This window comes from Ooceraea biroi, chromosome 7 (genome assembly GCF_003672135.1).
Source record: "Ooceraea biroi isolate clonal line C1 chromosome 7, Obir_v5.4, whole genome shotgun sequence".
NCBI classification, from domain to species: domain Eukaryota; kingdom Metazoa; phylum Arthropoda; class Insecta; order Hymenoptera; family Formicidae; genus Ooceraea; species Ooceraea biroi.
The window spans coordinates 4,020,757-4,043,221 of record NC_039512.1 but is presented as its reverse complement, the minus strand read 5'-3'; the positions used below and the strand labels follow the sequence as shown (position 1 = coordinate 4,043,221).

Sequence of the window (22,465 nt, the reverse complement as noted above, 5' to 3'; positions counted from 1 at the left end):
GACTTTGCGGTTAACGGTTATTAATGCATTGGTAAATATAAAATGATACAGTTGTCTAATAAATATTGTAGTTGCGTTTAAGACGAATCGCGCGAAACGGGTTTGCTTAAATTCACCCTCCACCTGCGCGACTGAAACACAGAGATCTTTATCGTGAATTGTCGCTTCGCAAGATTGGTGTAACGCGAACGGTGACAGGATCGCGGCCCAAGATCGTTATCGTCGTATTGTACGATGGATATCACGTTGTGATATATCGGCGTTACCAGGCCTATATTTTTTGGCGATACGGTAAGGATACTCTCGTATAGTTGTACTACGTAAAATACGTCAATACGAGAGTAAATTTAGACTTCTAACAAAGTTGGCAAAATTTATCAAGCATCATGTCTTTAAATAATTGTATTTTACTATATATTTATACAGGGTGTCCCGAATTTAAATGTCCAAACTTCGGGAGCGTGTAGGGGATGATAAATGAAAAATAAAAAGTCCTTTAGAGATATGCTCGTTTTTACTTCGTTTTGGAAAAATCGCAAAAAAGAAAACGTAGATTTCATGCAGCAATGACTCGTCGCTCCGGAATTCTTCTGTTTGAAAATCGGCGCGCATCTCTCGCACCGCCTCCCTAGCATTACCGTCACAGAAACCATACACGAAAACCATATCAGCATATTCAACGTTAGAATATGTACGCGGCATTGTGACAGGAGTAATTCACTCGATGGCTTCTGATGAGTAACTGACGAATTTATAGGAGAGAAGCAGAAATGTAAACAAAAAAAGAAATGTAAACAAACAAAGGAAGTGCGAGAGTATGCGCGGCGCCGATTTTCAAACAGAAGACTTCCGGAACGACGAGTCATTGCTGCATGAAATCTACGTTTTCTTTTTTGCGATTTTTCCAAAACGAAGTAAAAACGAGCATATCTCTAAAGGACTTTTTATTTTTCATTTATCATCCCCTACACGCTCCCGAAGTTTGGACATTTAAATTCGGGACACCCTGTATATATTTTACCATGCGTATCATCAACTATTGTATATATTTTTGAAATTAAGATATTTAGTAAACGAACGGCTTTTTTGGAAATAAATGTTAATCACTTATCAATCGAAATCATTAGATTCTTATTATTCATGTACAAATTTTGCTAACTTCAGTAGAATGTACAATGCGTCGCCATCATTGATTTCCATACAACGTCGAGTTATTACGCTACCATCAACCGCCACGTGCATCAACGAAAGCTACAAAAGGAGTTGTTCGCCGGTTACGCAAGTTGCGTCAGAAGTAGCTTCGATCGTTCGATCGCTTCGTCGCTTCATTGGAACCGTTAAAAATGACAATCGAAATCAATGAGCATCATCGAATCATTTACATACGTCGCACCGATTATTGCGCAAGCGTAAACGAATATAAGCTTACGATTCGATCCGAGAGTTCGATTTATATCGGGAAAACTCGAATGATCGTTGGGGGAGTATTTAGGTCCGGTTTGGCCGTTGGAAGGAGCAATTTCTTGGCCGTCCGCGATTTCCATGCGGGACAAAAGGGGAGAGACATCGCTCCAGGTCGAAAGAGCTAAAGTTAGAATGGAAAGGTGAGTTTCCAAGTGGCTATCAACCGCCATGGCGCCAGTGATCTAACGACAACGCGCTGACAACCGGATGCGAGAGGAGAGGCCGATACTCGCCTCGTGAGTTCCCGCATCGGTCATTAGCATGCAACTCGCGGACGTACATATTTTGGGGAGTCCTCGCGAAGAATACCAATATTCCGCTTTGACATTCCAATAAAACGCGGTCGTTTTGTTTATGAGCTTGTGCGCGCGCACGTACACGTCCACGTCGTCACCGTCACTGTCGAGGTGGTTACATCAAAACGCATGAATGGTATTGGAGATTGAAATGGGAACGAGGAGACAGGGAGTATACGACCGCACCCACACCAATCGGTGCCAGACTGTTGGAAGTGCGTTAACGAACGTCGTAGCACCCTCTCAGCCACGTTTTAGCGAAATGCTGAACGTATCGTGAAAAGGATTCGCGTTCTTCGGCACCTACCTTGTTACTGACTTCTTTCGCCGGTTATTTTAATTCGGGGTTTCATGTTCGAGGTACCGTTCGCCTCTTCTCGCCGGAAATGTGTACACATTCCGCGTATCGCTGTAATTTAATCGTCTACACGTAGGCGATTTATCAAACACTGTCGCCAGCATTTTTGGTATATTTCTCTTACGAGGTAAATAAGCGGACGAGCTCGACAGCGGAATTCTCGGAGATAATTGTTAAATTTATCACGATTTTCGCGAGGCCACATCGCCCACCGGAAGACTCGGCCATAACTAACTCGCGTCGGAAGAAAGTGGCGATTAGAAAAGGGGAAGGTACACAGAGCCAATCTTCGAGAGGTTCGCTCTTCGAGGAATCTCCGAGGGTGAAATATAAATGTACACCCGTGAGATTTTCCTTCGACCGCGCGTATAAATTGAAAATTCTTCGATTCCGTATTCATACTGTAAATCTCAAATATTATACAAAAGATTTCGCGTATATGGTAACAATCTTTACGAACGTGTATCACTTGTGTCTATGATCTTGTCATTGCTACAATGATTCTAAATGACGATGATCCGTAAATGTTCTACTGATCTCATAGACGAGTCTGGTTCATCTGAGAGTTTCGCACAAGATGAGAAAAGTCTCGTGTTCCTCTTCCCGAGTCGCGAGACATTCCGCGCGAGTGGAAGCAGAAGAACGAGCAAGACGGAAGAGCTGAGCACGGTCGTGGCGAGGATAGCGGAGGTGTCATCGATGCATCGAGTATTACGGCAATGATTGGTATGCCCGGCGATCGATCTACCCCGGTCCCCGATCCACGATGCCCGCCGTTTCCCCGGCAGGATATCGAGAATTACCGAGGCACAATGGCATATACATGGTCTCGCATCGCGATCCGTTCTCGGCTCTCGCTTATACACGCACATAATACACACATTAGACTTGTTGGTATGTAGTTGAAAATTGCACCATTTCCTCGTTACGTCGCGCATCGGACCGTCCAGCCGCAAACCGCACGGTGGTGCTTTGTACCGTGGCCGACTGCTATATATTAAAATTATTGCTACCGCAGTAGTGGTACGCTTATTGGGCGCGCTTGTATCTTGTTGGAAAATCGCCGGGATCCACTGAATGAATCGGATAATCCACGAAATCTGGAATGCCTCGGAAAAAACGTTACTCGGCCTGGACGCGGCGGCGCGGCGGTGTCCGTGGTGGCTTCGTTTCGTCAGGTCGTTGCTGCTTCTACGACTGAGACTTTGCGCGTGATCACCAGAGATCCACGGGGATCCACGAAAGTGTCGTAAAATAGTTTCGTCGGAACGGGACGGTGCGGTGCGACAGGAGGACCCGTTATTGTCTCGCGTCGCATCTCTCATCGCATCGGATTTTTCGTCGATCTGCGCTGTGATCTCCATTTTTACGAGCACGAGCGAACGACCATTCGTTTCAGAATGGAGTAACGGTGGGCAGTGTCCGGTAATATATTACGTACCTGTGGCTGCTGCTGGTGCAGTTTCTTACATCTCTGTTAAGGAGTCTGAGATCGAAACAGAGATCGGATTCTTCCCGGGGTAACAGTGTCGAGGGTGGTGTATAACGGTATCTTGCGTGTTTCAACGTCTCCCTTCGGTGAATACCGAGATACAACAACAAGCTACTCTCAGATATGAGATCCACGCACGTGTGGATATTAATTATACAAATACGATTTAACAATTAGCTGACTGTCCATTTCGTCATGCGCGAGAAATGTAATATATTACACGCGTAGATGTGAGATGGGTAGCAATTAAACGACTGTAATTCGTAAAAAGTGAAGCACGTTTCGTTACATTGCGTGCAACGACATTTTTGTGTAATGTTTAAAAAATCATGTCAAGATAACACGTGACGCTTTTAAATGTACAAACAGCACAGATCGACGTGACACGATCCTTGTACGTACGAGGCAATATGTACACTGAAAGTAGTATATTTATCATGTAAGCGAGCAATTTAGGGAAGATCATTTTTCACAGGGTGCGACGACTTTGGATTCCAGGGCGTGTGACTCCGCAAGGGTGAATGGGGTGTTATTGGCCGGCGGGCGAGCATCAGACGGACATCACCCTCCGAAGATCTTCAGCCTGACTGATGATTTTTGCTTTCCAGTATCGTATTTTACAGAGCGTCCTAGCTAAATCGCTACTCTCGCAATCCTCTCGCTCGATTGTGTCGTTTTTGCGTGACTGAACCGCGACGCGTCGCGATTCTATTTTCATTGCACGGAAAATCAAGGCGAAAATAAAATGGTAGGAAGGAGGTGCATTACGTATCGATTTCACGGAAGAGTGAACTGTGTGTCGTCTTGCAAGTACATATTCGGTCTTTAACCAGAACGATCCCGCTAATTAGTTACGTTTCCAGACGCGACGTATATGCCAATCGCGCATGAAGGGGAGAAACATTTTCCCGCGGGTATACAGATAAAAGAGCGTCAAGAAACGAAGCACGGAGAAAGTAACGGCCTGTTAAAGATAAGGAAATGAGGTGTCGCACCCTGCGATCTTGGAAAGGCCGGAAGGGTCTTTTCTTCCGCGGCCGGTGTCGTGCCGGAGCACCCCTTGGAGGATTTTCCCTTGGTGCGTTTCGAAGCTGGCTCTTGAGCTTCGAATACCTTTACGCTCGGACGCTCGAACGGTCAGCTGACCCTTCCTTCGATAAAATGCACCGTAATGCCGTCGACTTCTCGTCGATCGATGACCGTACACTGTTTTCAGATACGTTTTTCAGTGACAGTTTGCGCCGAAAAGTTATATTTGCATACTATGTAACAAATAACGTGCCTTTTTGAGATTAACACGTATAAATCTCTTGAGCAAAGCGTACTGCTGGGCACCCTTGTTTAGAATTATCTGCAATAATACGTAAAACTCGTGTTCTGACTCGGTCCTTCGGCTGCGCTTGTAAGTCAGCGCAAATTCGATGCTAGCCAGAGAATTCTTATCTTAATGTAGCAAATAACTGGAGGGAGCGACGGAGCGAGGTAGATAACAGTACCTACCGATCTAATCTCGCGGCTGATTTAACTCGCTTCATAATTCTTCAACCTAATCTGAATCCACGTATAAGCATTAGGCCTCCCTTATGGGCTTCGCGTAAGTGCGCGTCTACGTTCGTATTTAATTAATATATTCCTGTTTCCTACCGGACGCCTTTATGTAAACTACTCAGTCTGTTTTAAAGATTTGCATCTATTAAATAAAAAATTTAGAAAACCGGGAGTAATAAGAATAAATATTGCATGCTCTTAATTATATAAATATGTGTCGCCTATAGACTCTCTCTCGCGTTCCTCATTATTGACCATAACATCTCGCTGTAGACGCCTGTGAGTAGTCCACCTTATTCGCGTAGTAGTATTACTCACAACTCTTTCGCAGTCAGCGAGTTTTTTGATAATCTTACAAAGACGAAATTATTTAATTTAGAGATTGCGGATGTAATATATGCATGACTGCAAGATAGCAAGTTGTGACCAATCTAAGAACAGTTGGTGTTGACAGCCGATTCCGCAAAGTACGCTCTGACACTGTAACAAGGACTCTTGGCATATCCAATGATTTTTAGGGTGCGAGAGTATGGGGAGAGGGGATGCTAGGGGGGGGGACCCTCAAAACGGCTGACAAGTTGAGTCCTCCCCCGGAATCTTCCCCCGTGTCTCTTAAAATCGCGAGATTTTCAAAACAGATGCACCCTGCCGCCGTGAAATAGCTTTTTAAACTCCTCGACCGATGTTACGCGTTATAAGAGCCAAGCGAACAACTCCCCATCTGCTCCTGAATGTTCTGATCCTGGCAGTAACAGTCTTAAAGGGCCATTTCATATTTTCCGAGCGATATCCTACTCGGGCGCTTCTCTTTCACGGTTTCCTTGCTGTAAAGTGGCGAATATTTATGAGGAGCTTCTATAAATGACGCGTACCGATATCAGAAGTATTTCGTTCGCTACTATCTACATTTCAGGACGTATGCATTTGCCTTGACATCACTATCAGAACTTGGTATCGTCTCAACTTAAAAACATGCTTTACGATATCATCACTTGCTATTATTGCTAAGACGTTCAAAATATTTCTTGAAGTTTTTTTGGATAGAATGTACTACATGTATAGCACTTCTCATTTTGATGATGAGAACCTGATGAATGACAAGAAAAATACGAGTGTAATATAATGCTCTAATTATACAAATAATTCCGGCACAAGGAAGTAAATTGATCCACTTTACTTTGCAATATTGACCCATACATGCACGATTATGTCGCGTGTTGAATGAAGCATATTGTATGTGCATGATAGGATATACCATCTACAAATTATCTACCATGTGTGTTCTACTATATCATCAAAACCTAGCTTGTACACCGAGAACCCCAAATAAATATAGCACATATTACGCGTTGGGCATTAGAACGTAATGGGATTTACGCGAGTCTTAATCAGACGTTCTGCGCAATATAAGGGACACGTACTATGATATCTTCATCCCATTATATATATAATATACATGTCATGTTAATATATAATAAAAATAAGTAACCAAATTTTCGGAACTAAGCAATCAAAATATTTAGTGATTATTTTTAAACGATACATTTTTATAAAACGTTGCTAATATTCAATATTATAAAAGTGGCTAATTTATTCTTTTATTATCTTGAACATACGAAAGTTTGATAGAAAAATTATAATATAAATAAAAATTATTATCCACGTTTATCTAACAGTTGTAGAAATAATGCAATATTTTTCTTCTTTTGATATATGCGGCAGTAATGTCTAAAGATTCTTGTTTGATTTTTCGTTAGAATAAAATACGATGTCTGCTTTAATAATTTTATCTTGCTCATCGATAACGATATGTTACGGATCTGCAAAGAACAGACCATTCATTTATGCGTCACATGCGATATTTGTCCAATATAACATAGTAGTTAAATACTATCCATCTGTCCGTCCCTCAGAACAGATGAAACCTGCTATACCGGTAAACACAAGAGAACAAGCAAGTTTACCAGTACAAGTTGCAGCCGTGCGGTGGCAGCCAAGGCTGGAGGAAGATTTCAAGCTTCCTTCGTGAAATAACTACCAGAGAAAATATAACTCACAAATCTTAAATTATAATCATTTTTTACATCAATTTTAATTAATTAATTTCCTAATTCTAATTAATTATAAATGTATTCTTTATAAAATTATCTTTTTTCGTAACATGCAGAAAATTACGTTTCTATGATATAGTTCGTATGATCATTCAAGTGCGAATATACTTTGCAAATTTTTATCTTTATTTGCATTATTGTACAAAAGAAAAAAAAATAAAACATACAATTTTGATGATACTGCACAACTCATAATGCAAAACCGAATATCCGCAATTTTCTAGATCAAAATCTCCAAGTTTCTTAATTGCGCAATTAGAAACGCTTCGTTAGGAGGGTTGGATGATCATCCGCTGGCGGATGCGTTTTTATATGTAAAGCTTTTATAACGCTCAATCTCGGAAACGGTTCGTGCTTTTGGTACCGCGTGACACGCAATTACACCCCAACCTTCCGCGTGGTGTCGCAGCGGGGTATTCCGGACGATGAAAGGAGGGAACGTGTAATCACGCTAATTGAGTGTAGATAGGCCTCGTTGACGACTCCTTCATTACACCGCAAGAAGGGTCCTAACCGCACAATTACCCACTAAGTTCACCGCTGTCATCTTTCTATGCCGCGACACGGTGCGGCACGGAGCAAGGCAACGATGTTTCCGATATTCGCAATAAACTTCGAACAGCAAATACGAGAGCGTGAACATTGTTTTGCTTCGATGCACGTTCGATTTGGAAGAGCTGCAGGGAATATGCGTTCCTAGTTGCGCGTGGCAAAGTATTCTTGATTATTCCATCAGCGTTCTAATTGTTGCGCTTGTCACGAGCATCACTGATGACAACGTCTTTAGGGTTCCTTCTACCTATCTGCTATGATAAATTTTCAGGATATTTCGCGCGTTTCTAATAACGCGCGCCTTGACGAGATTCGCTCTACGTAAGACTTCCATTTGTCAAAAGAATGACACAACAAAAATGATGCGATTCTCGGAAGCTTTTCTTATTAAGTTCGCACTTTTCGCAAGGTTTCGCGGGGGCAGACACCTCCCGGGAATACCAATGAGTTACCGGTATCCGGGATGTCAGTCCACGGGATGGCAAACGAGAGAGGCAGGGCTCGGTCGATCCGTAAGGAGGGTGATGTCGGAGCTTAAGAGTCGATTCGTGCCTTTGAACGGTACAAGCAGGCGGGGATGTAGCATCCGCGACGGGCCACACGAGTTCCTACAACGCGATCGATCACCGAGTCCATCGTCACTTTCGTCAATTCTTCTATTCGGTCTACTGACGAATTCTCGATACTCTCTGAAATTCGAGAACTGCCGGCATTTTCATGGATTTTGGTACATACACGCGGCGAATCTAATCAGACGGGACTCTTAATAATCATAACAATATTTGAAAAAAAGTCTTTTCTCGGATACATCGATTGCCAATATTTTTCGCCAAGAGGACCGTCGTCTATCCGCGTTCGGCGTTATAGTGGCACAACGACAGGTAATATAAATTTTGCAGCGCCGCACAGTGGTCAAAACGACTGAAAACGTGGCCAAAATCCATTTAAAAAAAAAGTTTTTTTATGTCATTACATTATTGTTTGTTAGTTCTAAGTCCGTACTAAATTTCTCTTACGTTATAGTCCAAACAAATTTCATTTATGAGAGCTATAAATGTATAAAGTTCATTATCGTAAGTCTCTAATATGATTTTGGCCATAATCGGTGTCACAATTATGATTTCATTCACGAAGTTATCACGTATCGGGTTATTAAATCTTTCATCCTTGTTTTATTGTATCCTTTGTGCTTCTGATAACGCTGTTATTTATTCAATTTTCATTACAGTTAATAGAAATAAAATAAGATAGTGCTGTTGTGATGTAACACTAATGAAATATTGCGATTCAAAGTCCCCGTCGTGAGTCGGCGCAATAAATCAAACAGAATTTAAAATTTAGTTGTATATCAAAAGAAATAAGAAAAAGTTTATCTGCGCCAAACTGCGCCGAAGTTTTTTCTCAAAATGCTTCCCTGAAGACATATTTCAGTGCAACTTTTAAAATGGGACACCCTGTATATATAATTAATATTATATTAATTACATTGCATCAGAATTATGGGAAAATCACTAAATTGCAGTTATATATATATGATTTAGAATAATTTGAGTATGTACAGAATTTCGACCAGGTTTTTGGTAATCTTGACCACTGTGCGCCGGTGACTTTGGCGGGTACCGTCCGAATTCGAGCGAAAACAGAAATCGAGGAAATAGCGGGGCCGCGGGCACGCGATACGGAAGGGGGAACCAGCTGGCTCTGTCTTGTCGGAGGCATTAATCATCGAAGTATCTAAATGACGGGATTCCGATGTATTACCATATAAATGACATCATATTTCTGGTCAGGTTTCCCCAGTTTGTCGGGTCGCTCCGACGTGATGTATGGACGACGGCATATTGGCGGGGCCACCCACCCGCTACGTCACCCCTATCGGCTCGGACTCTTACGCTATCGTTCCGCCTATCGCCGTTGCCCTACGTCGCCCCGGTTCACGCGTTCTCGCGGTCGTTCTTGCCGTTTTGTCATCTCGCTTCGTCGCAATTAACGAGCAATTCTTATCGTTGCCTTGCGTCGTTCGCACGTGTAAATGAGATACGCGGACGGTGCAAACGGCGACGGTAGCGACGGGGTCGTCACCGGATCGAGGAATCGTCCTGCCCCGCGTGCGGGCCAAATCGAAATTAGCTTTCGACTTGATGATGGCGATGCGCAATTATGCATCAACCCGTATGGCGTACGCATGCACCGCAAACTGGCCCGAGCGGGCGAGCGGCCCGAGCGGCGGGTACATTTCAATTATTAGAGGGAATTACTACGAGCGTCCATCATCTTCTATACTTATTTTCTGCTCACGACCACTACGACCGCGGCAAAGACTAAACTCGGCTCTATGCTCACCATGGAGATGATCCTATGAGGTTATATGCGAGGTAGGCATCATCAGAGCGCATCATCAGAGCGGTGAGAAAATAGCCTTCAATTGTGATTACAGGGGCGGCTTGGGTTCGCCTTGGCTTCGCTCACTGACTGAATCCGTCCGTCCGTCCGTCCGTCCGTCCGTTCTTTCGTTCGTACCTTTGCAGTTACGTTGCACACGCATCCACGTGTGGGAAGATAGCGCGATTTAAGTAATACGGCAAAGGCGGACATACCGCCTTGCTACAACGCCAACGTTTCCTCTTGCGCGTCTTATCCCGAGATTGAGCATTCGCTTTCTCAAAAAGACACCATCGTGAGCGAAACGCGAACGCGAGTTCTTTCGGCGTACGTTCCGAGTCTTTATTTCCTTTTCTCTTTTTTTCACGAAGCGCAGCGACATTGCGTGCTCTTCTCGGGGAGAGCCCCGACGGGGTCCCGCGGGAAAAAGGTGCGGAATAATGGGGCAAGAAAGTTACAAGTATGACTAAGCAAGAAGGTACGAAGATGTGACGCAATGACTCCCATCGGAGTGATACCGTAATGAAGCTCCTTCCGCGGTATGTCTGGACCCGCCGCTCCCTTCGTCCCTAGGCGTACCGCATTACTAGATTAGACGGAGACCCTTAGTAAGTGCACTATTCCCTTAATCCCACTGATGCTTCCGAAAGCGCGTCTTATGTAATAAACAAAGGTGACTCGCCTTGCGTACAACTTACGGCTGGCTAAGTGGCGTATGCAAGCGTCTCGCGAACGCAGCGCGGTACGATAAATAAATCGGCTGAGATCTCTCTCGGACTGGCATATCTGGCCGTACAATCGAGCGTGCCGTATGGGAATACGCCGGTTGTAATGGCGAAATCGCATTAATGCGCTTTAAGTGCGCTAGTGAAATCGTGGGCGAGGGTAACTTTCGCGCGGAATTAAGTTTCCTCTAATGCCTCTTGTTCGCGCGAGAGAAGCGGCTAATGCGCGCCGTTTAAGCCGCGCGAGAGACTTTGTAAGTTTCAGACGCTCGGATTTGCGCGAGGACTTCCGTAAGCTGGCGGACGCAACTTCGTCACGTAAAAATGCCCCGGCGGCGTTATCGTTGCGACGTTGCTTGAAGTCCGTCAGCAAATTCGCGCTTTCCGGCTAAGTTCCGGCAGGTTCGTTAGACGATTTGCGCGAGGATGAATAACCGAGGGTGATTTTTCGAAAATGCCGCTAGTCGAGCGGGGAAACTAAGAGCGGGTTGGCGTATCTTCGTACGTCAAGGGGAACGGTTGATCAGCGGTTAGTATTTCGCTTGCGTTTATGCCGGTGCACGCTCGACCGAGTGAAAGGAAAGAAACGGACGGAAACGCGCAGGTTAAATTAATTACAGGGGCAAGAACGCGAGCAAAATGCGATCATAAACAAGTGGGATGATCGGCCGATCATTAGCTCGATAATCTTGATAATAACGCGATGTTCGATGCACGTGCACGCCGCGCCGACACTTTTGAGCGCTTTCTCGCGAATCCGTAGGGTGCCGGCAAATTACTCCCTTTCAGACGTGATCGTTTAAGCGATATATTAAGCGACTCGTGCCAAGAATTATTGAATCGTGATGCTGGAAGCATCCACGAGTCGACCGCGTCGACTTGTCACGCGCTGTCCGGACGCGTCGCAGCGTTGGCCAGCCGTTGCAAGCCCGAGCGATTTTAATCATCTTCCTAGACCAGAAGAGAGAATTCGGCAGATAGGACGCGGATAAGAACGAGGATCCGGTTTGTTCGTGACGAAACGCAGCTCTAACGACCCGGTAACATACGAAGGTAACTCGAGACGGCGGCGGACGACGATATCGTTTCTGACATCTACGTCAGCGAGTCAAGAACAACAGCTTGCTCGAGCTCTTCGCGTGTACCGGGTGATGAAACAAGACCGCGCGTTACGCTGGATGCAAAACGTCATGATCATCGTAGATGTTATAATAACTCGAATAAAACTGAAAAATTCGAGAGTTCCGATTCCGAACTTTTAGCAATTTTGGCGTTGATCGCGACATGTGTGCACAGAGCGTTTTTATGTTTCACGTTTATTTTTGCGGCAGATTTGCGTGCCGATTTACGCAGATGTGCAATACATGAACGGCGCAAATATATTGAAATTTTCGGTGCAAGACACGGATCTAAAGAAGACGTATATACTAAAGTAATATGACGCGAGGAGATATGGGGAGTCGGTGCACGTTATTCGTAATAAAAGAATAAACTTGTTGGTATATAGGATCGTAAAGCTGCGGCTGGCTTACGCGCGCGAGTTTGTAACGCGGCGTAACGCGGTTTCTCACCCCCCGCTGAACCTGGTGAATACGCAATACCGTTTCTATTTTAGTATTACCTTCACATGTTCGTCATTTTCGTGATGCCTAGTGTATGATGAAAAATACTTAGGGATCATGTTAATATTTACTCGAGAAACCAATCTCAAATTACGTCATTAAAGCAATCTCGCTGATCTCGGTAGATTTTTTAAACGAGACTTTGGACTACGAAAGAAACAGCGTGCGGCAACAATTGTAATTACATTCACGCAGTCGTATCATATATATACCTACGGAATAAAATAATGCGCTGTACGTACAAGCTCGATTCGACGATGCGGGGGAACAGCACGTGCGTTCTACGTACGGCTCCCTCAGGGGGACATAAAATGCACAATATATGAGTGTGACAAAGGAACGAAGAAAAGAAACGATAAAATGGCGAATCTACCGGCGTTCCACCGGATAATATTCGCGTGCTCGAGTACCGAGTAAGAGAGAGAGAGAAAGGGAGAGAAGAGAGGGAATTTCGGACTGGAGCAGTTTTGTGAAAAAAGCGTGCTCTCGTCTCGTGGACGTATGGTCCAGTGGCGAGGCGTGAACCGCGAGGCCAGCGCGGTCTCTGCTCCGGCTCTGCCGTCCGCTGTCTGTCATCGTTTCTCGGAACGCGGGAGAAGTGTCTGTTCGTACCTTGAAAAATCTGCGCGAGGACGACAACGGGCGAAACTCGTTGCTTTGTGGCTACCGTTTTCCGAGAATGCTCTTAGTTACTTTTAGTTTTGCCTGCGTCGTTTTTAGTTTGCGTCTCGGGCACTATGCCGGGCGATTCACGCGCGCGCGCGCGCGAATGCCGATACTCTGCATCGGTGCGACTGAGTTGCCTGAATGATTTCCACGAGCTAATTGCAACCACAAGGGAGCAAATCGCGCAACGTAACAGGTTGCTCCGAAAGTTACCGGCCCGAATAAACAGATCCGTGTGTAGACTCGCGGGGTCGAATGCTCTTTTTTTTTATTATGTGCTCTCTGCCGGCGAACGCCGCTAAATCAACACCGGCTGATCTGACTTGGCCGAGCATAGCTGGTCAATTATTTACTTCGAGATTTATGAGTTTGCGCGAAGCCGACAGCGCGGGCTTCTTCGTACCGGCCGGAGGATCGGCTGACTTTCCTTCCTCTCGATCAGCCGCGCGTCTGCGTCGAGTTCATTTATCTCGAACGCGTGCTATAATGCGCGTCCAAGAATCACTTCTCGCGTTATTAATTGTACGTTCCCGCACAATTTCTCAATAACTCACGCATGTAATTACCTATTCCGAGTGTCAGCCGCGTTACCCTCTTGACCCTTTACCCACACGTGCGCGCGTGCGAAATTTCTCAGGCGCTTTTTAAGGAGGAAAACGTGAATGAGTTTGCAATGGAAATAAAATTATTTAGCCTTTCTATAAGTATAGCGTTATACGATTATATATATTGTTCAAGTAAATCATGTTTCGTTTCGGTAAGTTTTGTTACGATGGAATATTGAATCGAGCAAGATACACACGAGTGGTATAACTTTGAATATATTACCCGCACGCTAAGATCCGTTACAACAAAACCAGGAGCGAAGGCTCGAATTACGAGGAATGAAGTTTTTATAGTGTTTTTATGTCGTATATGCGGAGTCCGGGGGCACCTAAATCTGCATAAAAGAGAACGTACAGCCCGCCGCTTGTCCATAACTTAAACAAATTACCTAAAGCGCCGCATGTTGCTTTACGATCGCGTATATAATATAAATCATGAATCTTTAGCATAATAATATTTCGTGTATATTGTAGAATTATATCATCAAACACTTTCGACGTCCAATTGTATGAAAATGATTACGCACGATCGACGAACGTCCGTAAACGTCACGTGTCTTGCACTTTAGTAATTATGACATGATTTTGGGTCGGCGAAAATCATTTGGGTTCCGGAATGGGATCCGAAGGAGCACGGGGAGGAACGTGGTATCCTGGTGCGCGGTACGAGACCTCCGGGGCCGTAGTTTTAGGGGCGAGCCGGTCGCTTATTGCTCCCCGAGTGGCCGCAAAACGAAGTTTGATCAAATTCTACTGCGCCGGCATAAAACTGACCGGTCGGTCGGTACGTCGGGTTATGGACTCGATAAATGATTCATCCGTGTCTTACGGATACAACTCGCGATATCTACACACGAATGCACCGATCACCTCGAAGCCGCGCTGTTCGCGCTCGAATAACGCGCCGGCACGAGAGGGGAGAGAAAAGTCACCCTCGTGAGTGACGGGTCTTTTACGACCGTACGCGCCTCAAGTTAAGTCGGGAAAGTCCTAGCCGAAGATAATTCGCGAATGCTCGTAATACGAGAGCACGTGATGGCCTTACGTGCGCAAAAGACTTTACGTAATGTGTCTTACTTACAAAAATTTATCAATTTTTGTTCCACGCTTTTAAATTGGACACGCACCGAGCGTTCGCCATCTCGGCGAATGGTCCGGGGCTCGAATACAGGCGGCGACCTTGCTTGATATACGATACTCTTTTCAATAAAGCCGAACATCCATCAGACTTTGATGCGCGACTACCTCCCGGTCCGTCCATTGCTCGCGGACAATCTTGCAGAAACAATTCCGCAAGATGTCTGGAATGCGACAACCTCTGGCCATCGGGATCCCGGGATTACTGAACTGACCATCTCCTTTGCATAATGACGCCTCGACCCTTCCCCCTTGGCCCTACCGAGTCTCGTTCGTCCGCTCACCCTTCGCCAAAAGCGCGCATCCCCGCTCACACGCACACGCCACCACCTTCGACCACTGACATTTCAAGAAGTGCAATAACAATAATATCCATATATGATGGTCGGCCAGCAGCTCGCACCGATATTTTCCGTCCATGGTGCACGTGAATTTCATACATAAGAATGTCCGCTCAACTACCGGATCAACATTCAATTGTATCGAAATTACGGGAGAGTTCTACTTTCTTCGCATCGCGCTAAATCCAGACTGAATTAGATGCGCGTTTCGAAATATGCTCGACTCCGACTCGAATTTTTACCGCGCGGAGGTTTGCTAGTACGTCTGTACAGAACTCCTGTAAAACGATATGTAAGAAATATAAGAGCGAGTGAGAACTTGCACGAAATGATATGCCCCTTTCGATAAAACGTCGACCACCCTAGACAGGTAAAATGCAAATGAGGAATTATATCCGGTTAGTTGACGTCCTTGAAAATTATATAGGAGACACCGCAACTTTGCGCGACCTGTTATTCTTTCTCTAATTTAAATGTCAAAGAAAATTGTTTGATTATTTGCTATGCAAATGGAATTGTTTAAAGTGAAACTGACTTAAATCGATGCGGTGGGATCGGGGGTTAACGGGAAGGAAGCTTGGATAATTCGGACGCGATAATTGGATCAAGAAGTCGGATCGAGGAGCGATCCTCCTTCGGTATTCCACGGGGGACTCCGCTTTAATTATACTTCCCGAATTTAGATCGCGTATTCCTGATAACACAATAAACTGCGCTACATATAACGCACTATTTTTTATTATTACTTCGTATTTTGGTCATTGTAACTCGTTAATACATCTTTGAAAAAATCCATGTAATTGGAACATGTTTGTGGAAGTATGTTGAGACGATTAGAGTAGCGAATCTATCGATTATTTACGTCCTCCTTGTATGTTATCTCTCAGTGGAAGTCCGTTTGTCGCAAAGAACTTCTCGAGGGTGCGAGCGACAGTCACCCTTTCGACCGCTTTCTTGACTACCGCCATTTCTCTCACTCGAGAGCACTCGACGCAATCTGCTGCGCGGAATTTGCATATATAAGCTATTAAGCAGCTCTTTTCATTTCCTCTCGTTTATGACAGTTTAGTTAGAATAATGTTTTACAAGATTGCCTTGCGAACTACGTTTTCTCATAATGACGTTTTCCTACCTGATTAATACTCGCTTGTTCCGCTATCAATGCGTCACCTAACGTTAATGCGTGTCAACGAAATTAGATATAAAATATTATATCTAATTTAGAATATGATAAAATGATTTAATTTTTAATCTATCTTCAGTGGAATGAACACTGTGCGTAAATCAGAATCTTTAAATCGCCAATATACCAAAAGCATCATAGCGATACAAGGTAGATGTACACATTCGCGTCTAAGCTCGATACGATATTTACTGATATTTTCAATAATTCAGTGACATGACACTGTATTATAAAATTTATAGCCCATTGCTTATGAATAACTGTTCTCCCGTAACGCATGTGTATCCCAGCCCTAAGTAAGATTTATACTACCGCCGTTTGCGCCGCTGGCACTTACCTTTTTCTCCGCGAAAGAAGCGAAAAGCAATAACTCTAAAATACTGTAAAGCTTGATTGTGTTTTGTCTCTTAAACATCCATTCGCATTCGCGATAATTAATGTTTTAGGTCAAAGTGATTTATTAAATGATTAATTTTAAAATCTCGTGGAACACGATGTTGTTGACACGCAAGGGGTGAAAAGGCGCGCGCGTGGCGATATACATGTATAATGCATCACGAATTAAGGTACCTTCTTCTTTTTATTGCGACAATTTTTAATTACTGTGAAACGGCTGGAAATTTTTTACCTCCCTACAAGACTACTGGTCGTCCCACGTGCACATCGGCCGACTCTTTCCCTTTACGAGCTGCGAGAAAACGCAGGGTGCTAATTAAACGAAACGTTTGGAATGCCTGAGCGCATTGGATCGAATAAAAGGGGACGTTTTCGCCTGAGCACTTTTCCATTCTTTTATCGAAATCGCATTCTTTTTTATCCAGAAAGACGAGAATTCAGAAAGACAAGAGAAAATATAATTTTTATGTTTTTTGGCAAATAAATACGGAGCGTTATTCTTCTTATTTTTTCCTCTCTTTTCTTCTGTTGCAGTTTGTATGCATCGTATTCATGATGCGACTTTCTTTCGCATTTTAAATATGCAATTTGAGCATATCGTGTGAATGTGGTTGTTACACTATTTAAAAGATTTAAAAAATATTTGTATCTTTACAATTATATAATCTGTTTTCATACTGCTCAAGATTGAGGAACACTTTTGTTTGATTATTATTAATTATAATTACGGATCTCTTGTTTGGTAGCATTATTATTAAATAACAACTAAATTATGTTTCCAATTTGTTCAATATATATGTGCGCATATATGTGCACGTGTATGTGTGCACTGGAAAATGTAATAGTATGGTTGGTCTATTATTTGTACTTGCATTTCTTATGGAAGCTGTATGCGAGTCAATGACGCGAAAGAAATAGATGATCTAGATTTCAAATACTGCGATCATGATTTGATACGCATGAGAGCAAAGTCTACAAAATAATGCAGTCACAAGTCTCGTAAATATACGGCAAAATAATACCGTGAAGTTTCGTAAGAAGGTATTCATCGTTGTCGCTACGTAGTTTCACAAACTGCTCAGGGAACGCTTTCCAATTAAAGCAACGTAATATATGCATCGAGTTTGTGTCTTGTGGCAAAAGGCGCGGGGGAGGCTATAAGGAAACGATGGCCGAGGGTTTGATTCAAGATGAGACGTCAAATGTTACCAGCTCGAAGGGCGGAGGCAAAATTCTCGGTGTCAATTCTCAGAGCAATCTGCCGATGCAGATTAGGATGCTGCCGGTCTTAGTTGATCCCGTACATAAGATTCGTTTCCTCCCTCGCACGTCGAGATTAATTGGGGTGAATTGTCCTGCCACAGCCATTAGCGTCACGAGTTTAATCCGGAAGTAAGAGTCTCACGACGGGCTGATTCCTATCTCGGCTTCGCAGCCTGTATTTTTCGCACTTGATCGTGTCACCAAAGGATAATTTCGCGATAAATTGTTATACGTACAAAAGAAGTTTAAATTCGCAAACCGGATATTTCTCTCGTGCGTGTTACATAAAAAACCTCTTATGAAAATAACAGACAAACAAAATGAGCATACGTATGCGTATTAAAAGCTTTCTTGCGTGCGAAAATGCCGCTATAAATGCCATGCAAACGTATATGTATGAAAATGAGGTAGAAACTCAATATTTGTCGAAGGTCAATATCTGTCGACTTCACCGCAACGTACCGCCCTTTTTCTAACATCAGATTGGTCTATATTCTCATGGCTTGTAATAGCGATCAAGTAGGTGTTTCCGCGTTTTACCTTCGCCAATCGTTTCAGCAATTTTTTCATTATCCTCAACAAAGAAAGTCTCGAAACATTGATAGTGGTCATCGTGTCTCATTCAAGTAAAATCGAATAACGTCCACCGGTGGTTTGAATGCGCGTTCTTCGTCGACATTTGTCGCAAAAATGGGAGCGTGCACGGCTATGAGATTCGATGGACGCGTCAGCAAGAGCGGCTATTTGGCATGGGATTCGGGGGTAAAAGAAGGAGCGAGGAGGTTTTTGTGGGGTGCGAGCCGTTATGGTCAGGATTACCCCCGGCAGAACTTTGGGGTTCACTCCCTTTGACCGACGCACTTAGAACAACAATAACTCACTAATCCGCGCGGGCCTGCACCCGGGCGCCGATGAAAAATGTAAAAATCCAGAAAACCACTGCTCCGTGACAGTTCAATACATTTTAAATGCGTTCCGGCGCATTTGTGGGATACGATAAGCAGCCGCAGGAACCGGAGCGCCACGCGAGCGCCCCAATATGTCGGTTATTTATCGTCAGATTTATGGAATAAATGAGTAGGAGAGCCCGCACTTGTCGCGGCAATCCTCAAATATATGCCTTCTCGCGTTTATTATTAACGTATTTTTGCGATACATTCGATACGTCTGGTGGAATCGCAAATTACTAAGAAACTCGAATGCCGTGACGCTCAAACACGAGATCAGGACGCAAATTGCAAATTACATTTAAGATCGCTCTGATCAGAGGGGAAAATAGAGAAACGGTAAATAAATTATTCAAAAAAAAAAAACCGAATAATACTAAAGGCGCAATGAACCGGACGAGAGAAATGTTCAGACGAGATAGATCGATGCGCCGAAGTTGATGAGAGACGAAAAAAAGAGAGGGAAGGTTGGTGGAATGCCTTTATACGCCGCATCTCTATGGGATTCTTTCACGACACGCCGATTTAAAACGCCTTTTAAAACGGTCGTAGGGCTCGCTGGAATTGTGCCGAGCTGAATCGAGCATTGAACTCCATATCGCCCGTACCCTCCCGTTGCTCCATAAGTTGCATTCCTATTTTCTGTCGTAATAAAAGAGCGATACGCGCCAATAAAATTCGTGATCGGTCGTGATTGATCCGCGATTAATTAAAAGAACATTCAAAATTATGCGCGTCAGCGTGAAAAAAAATCAGAAAAACGAGCCTCTCGAGCGCGGCGAGTTGCGCGGATGTCAAAGGCGCGCACGATCGTCGTCCTGTCTTCCGGCCGCGATAAACGCTTCAAGTTTAAAGTTCCTCGCGATCCGCATTAAAGCGAACGAGACCCTCGGCAATCATACAGAAAACAAAAGCACGGCCAGGCCGCATTATAATACAACGAGCATTAGCGCATTCGACTGGCCAAAACTGCTGTTTTGCAATTCGGCGCTGCGCTCGCGCACGGCTTTTACATAATCGCGTTTCGTCACCGAATAACGTTTACTTCGATAATTTGCCCGGCACGGGAAAGTCATTATTATAGGGCGCATACGTGATAACAACGCGCATGTATTATGTATAACTGCGACAGAGAATCGTCGCGCGATTACGTTGCGCTTGGAAGATTCTTACATTTTTAGGTGACGATAACGATTTTAAGGTATAACAGTTCATGCCACTCTTTATAATGAGCAATGCGGACGGAAGCGTTCGACTTTGCGCTTATTACGATACGTCGCACGAGTTTCTAAGTCGCGGATCCGACTTTGGAGCCTGGCAAACTTGAGAACGCGTGAGAGGCAAAGAGAATAAAAATGGCATGCATTTTGAGTAAAGTTTGAGCATACCTTTCGAAAGCGTAGTGTCTCTCCTCAAATCTGTAACACATAAACAAGCTTCGTCACTACACCGTGATACCGTAGAACTACGTGGAGGAGAGGTCATTGGTTCCGAACTCGTTTCATAAACTAGTTTCGACAAGCTCATCGGGCGAGAAGGGGGCGACGAGGGCAGGACCGCGAAGATTATTTCAGACGGTAGACGGGTAGTTTGGCGCACGTAGGTAGTTATGCCTATAAGTAGACATAATCATCACCATTGTAGATAGGCAGACGGGCAAGGCTAATTTCCAGACCCCGCATTATAGTGCCCGAATCAACTTTTCTATAGTATAATAAGCTGTTTTATGACGTGCGCTCTCGCAATTATATTGAGATTAGATAAGACACTGGCCGTTTAGTTTGCGGGCAAAGAGAGACCAGAATGTACCGTTCGCGAAGATAAACCTTTGTTTCTTCTCAAAGAGAGCCTTGGGATCGGATATAGTATTATTATTTCGATAGCGGAGAATGCAGGAGAATGAACAGCACTCGGCACTTTTTGCGCCACGAGATAAAATTCCGGAATAAATAAGGCGCTATATTCCGAGTGTATTCACAATGCTATTTACTTCTAAGCGGAATTTCTTCCGACATTACGAGATCGAGAAGTCAGCTTCGCGGGCGTTTTTCCGATCCCGTTCGACGAAGCGGCCACGCGGACCGGAATGCGGAGCGGTGCGATAAAAAGCGAATCAAATATCTACCATTGGACCAAACCACTCGACTAATGAAAATACCTATTGTTATTCCCCGGGTTTTGCATTAAGAAATTTTTCGCCGCGGCATTTGGATCCCGGTATTTCGTTTCGCGTCCCGTACAAGAAAATCTACGGTAATGTTAAATTTCATCTCGCGGGCAATCATCAAAAAAATGTCTTCATAAGATACGGTACATTTGGCAAACGTAAATATCTCGTAAATATAAAAACATAATTATTTGATGAAATAAACGTAATAAGTATGTAATATAGTTACACAAATTACTGGATATTAAATAAATATTTTACAAGCAGCATCGCAAATTTGAGTACATCAAAATCCTGACAGTTGGTCGATTTGTTTCCTTTTTTTCGTCCACAACTTTCTTATATCGCCTGTGATGGCGACGGCCATCCAAGTGGACGTCGCGTTCCGCTTCGATTACGCGAGCCGGACAACGGCCCCCGCGGACGGTGACGCGAAAAACAATTGAACTCGGGCACGCGCATTTGTTCGAAATTCGTTTCCGCACCCGCGCGACGCGACACGGCGCTTCAGTTCCTGATCCGCATTTAAGTTAGCCTCACGTTCCGCCGGTGCACGTGATCCAGCTGCTGGAGAGGAATCCCACGTATCCGTGACGTCGCTCCATCTCCACCGCGAGCAACCTGCATGCGAATACGTACGCGCGAGACTTCTGTCTAGCCGCGCTGACTTATTAGGGATTCCGCGCGGGCCACGTGCAGAAATTCGACGTTGCGCACAGGCGCCACGTGCACTCGGCCAGACGCACGTTCTTCTAATTTGCGATACGTCTTCGGACTGCTTAAAACTTGTCCAACCTGTTTCCGTCCCGATGCTGCGTGCCCGCTCGATCGTCCCTCGCCGTACCGGAAGCCGTACCGGGATGTTTCCAGGAGGGGGGATCATGTGCGCGTGCACTTTTGTATTTACGCTCGTAATTATAACGGCGTGCACGCACGCACGCATGCGCGTGCGCGTCGGAAATCTCGATCGCGCGAACGAAGATGCATCTTTCGAGCGAGGATACGTACATTATGCGCGCGCAATTTTCTGGGGGGGTGAGTGGGAGTTAGGGAGGAGAAAGAAAAGTTTCTTATTAAATCACGACGTGTAATAAGTCTTCAGCAACTTTCTAACGTACGACGTGATAATTCGCGATGATAGATGTCATATCCAAATGTCCGCGTAGTCCTTTCTTTGTATTGGCGGATAGGGAGGAAAAGATTTGCGAGA

At 44.4% G+C, this 22,465-nt stretch overlaps 1 protein-coding gene across 4 annotated transcripts in view; it reads right to left on the bottom strand.

Annotated features, from left to right (window-relative positions):
• LOC105277583 (protein trachealess) overlaps positions 1–22,465 on the bottom strand; it is a 78,128-nt gene that overhangs the window by 22,240 nt on the left and 33,423 nt on the right. For 3 of the 4 annotated variants that reach the window (XM_011336023.3, XM_011336025.3, XM_026971378.1), the window contains one exon: positions 20,477–20,506. The exons of the other annotated variant lie outside the window; for it this stretch is intronic. In XM_011336023.3, coding sequence (XP_011334325.1) covers positions 20,477–20,506 — 30 coding nt within the window. The remainder of the gene's footprint in view (positions 1–20,476; positions 20,507–22,465) is intronic. 4 annotated transcript variants of the gene reach the window in all.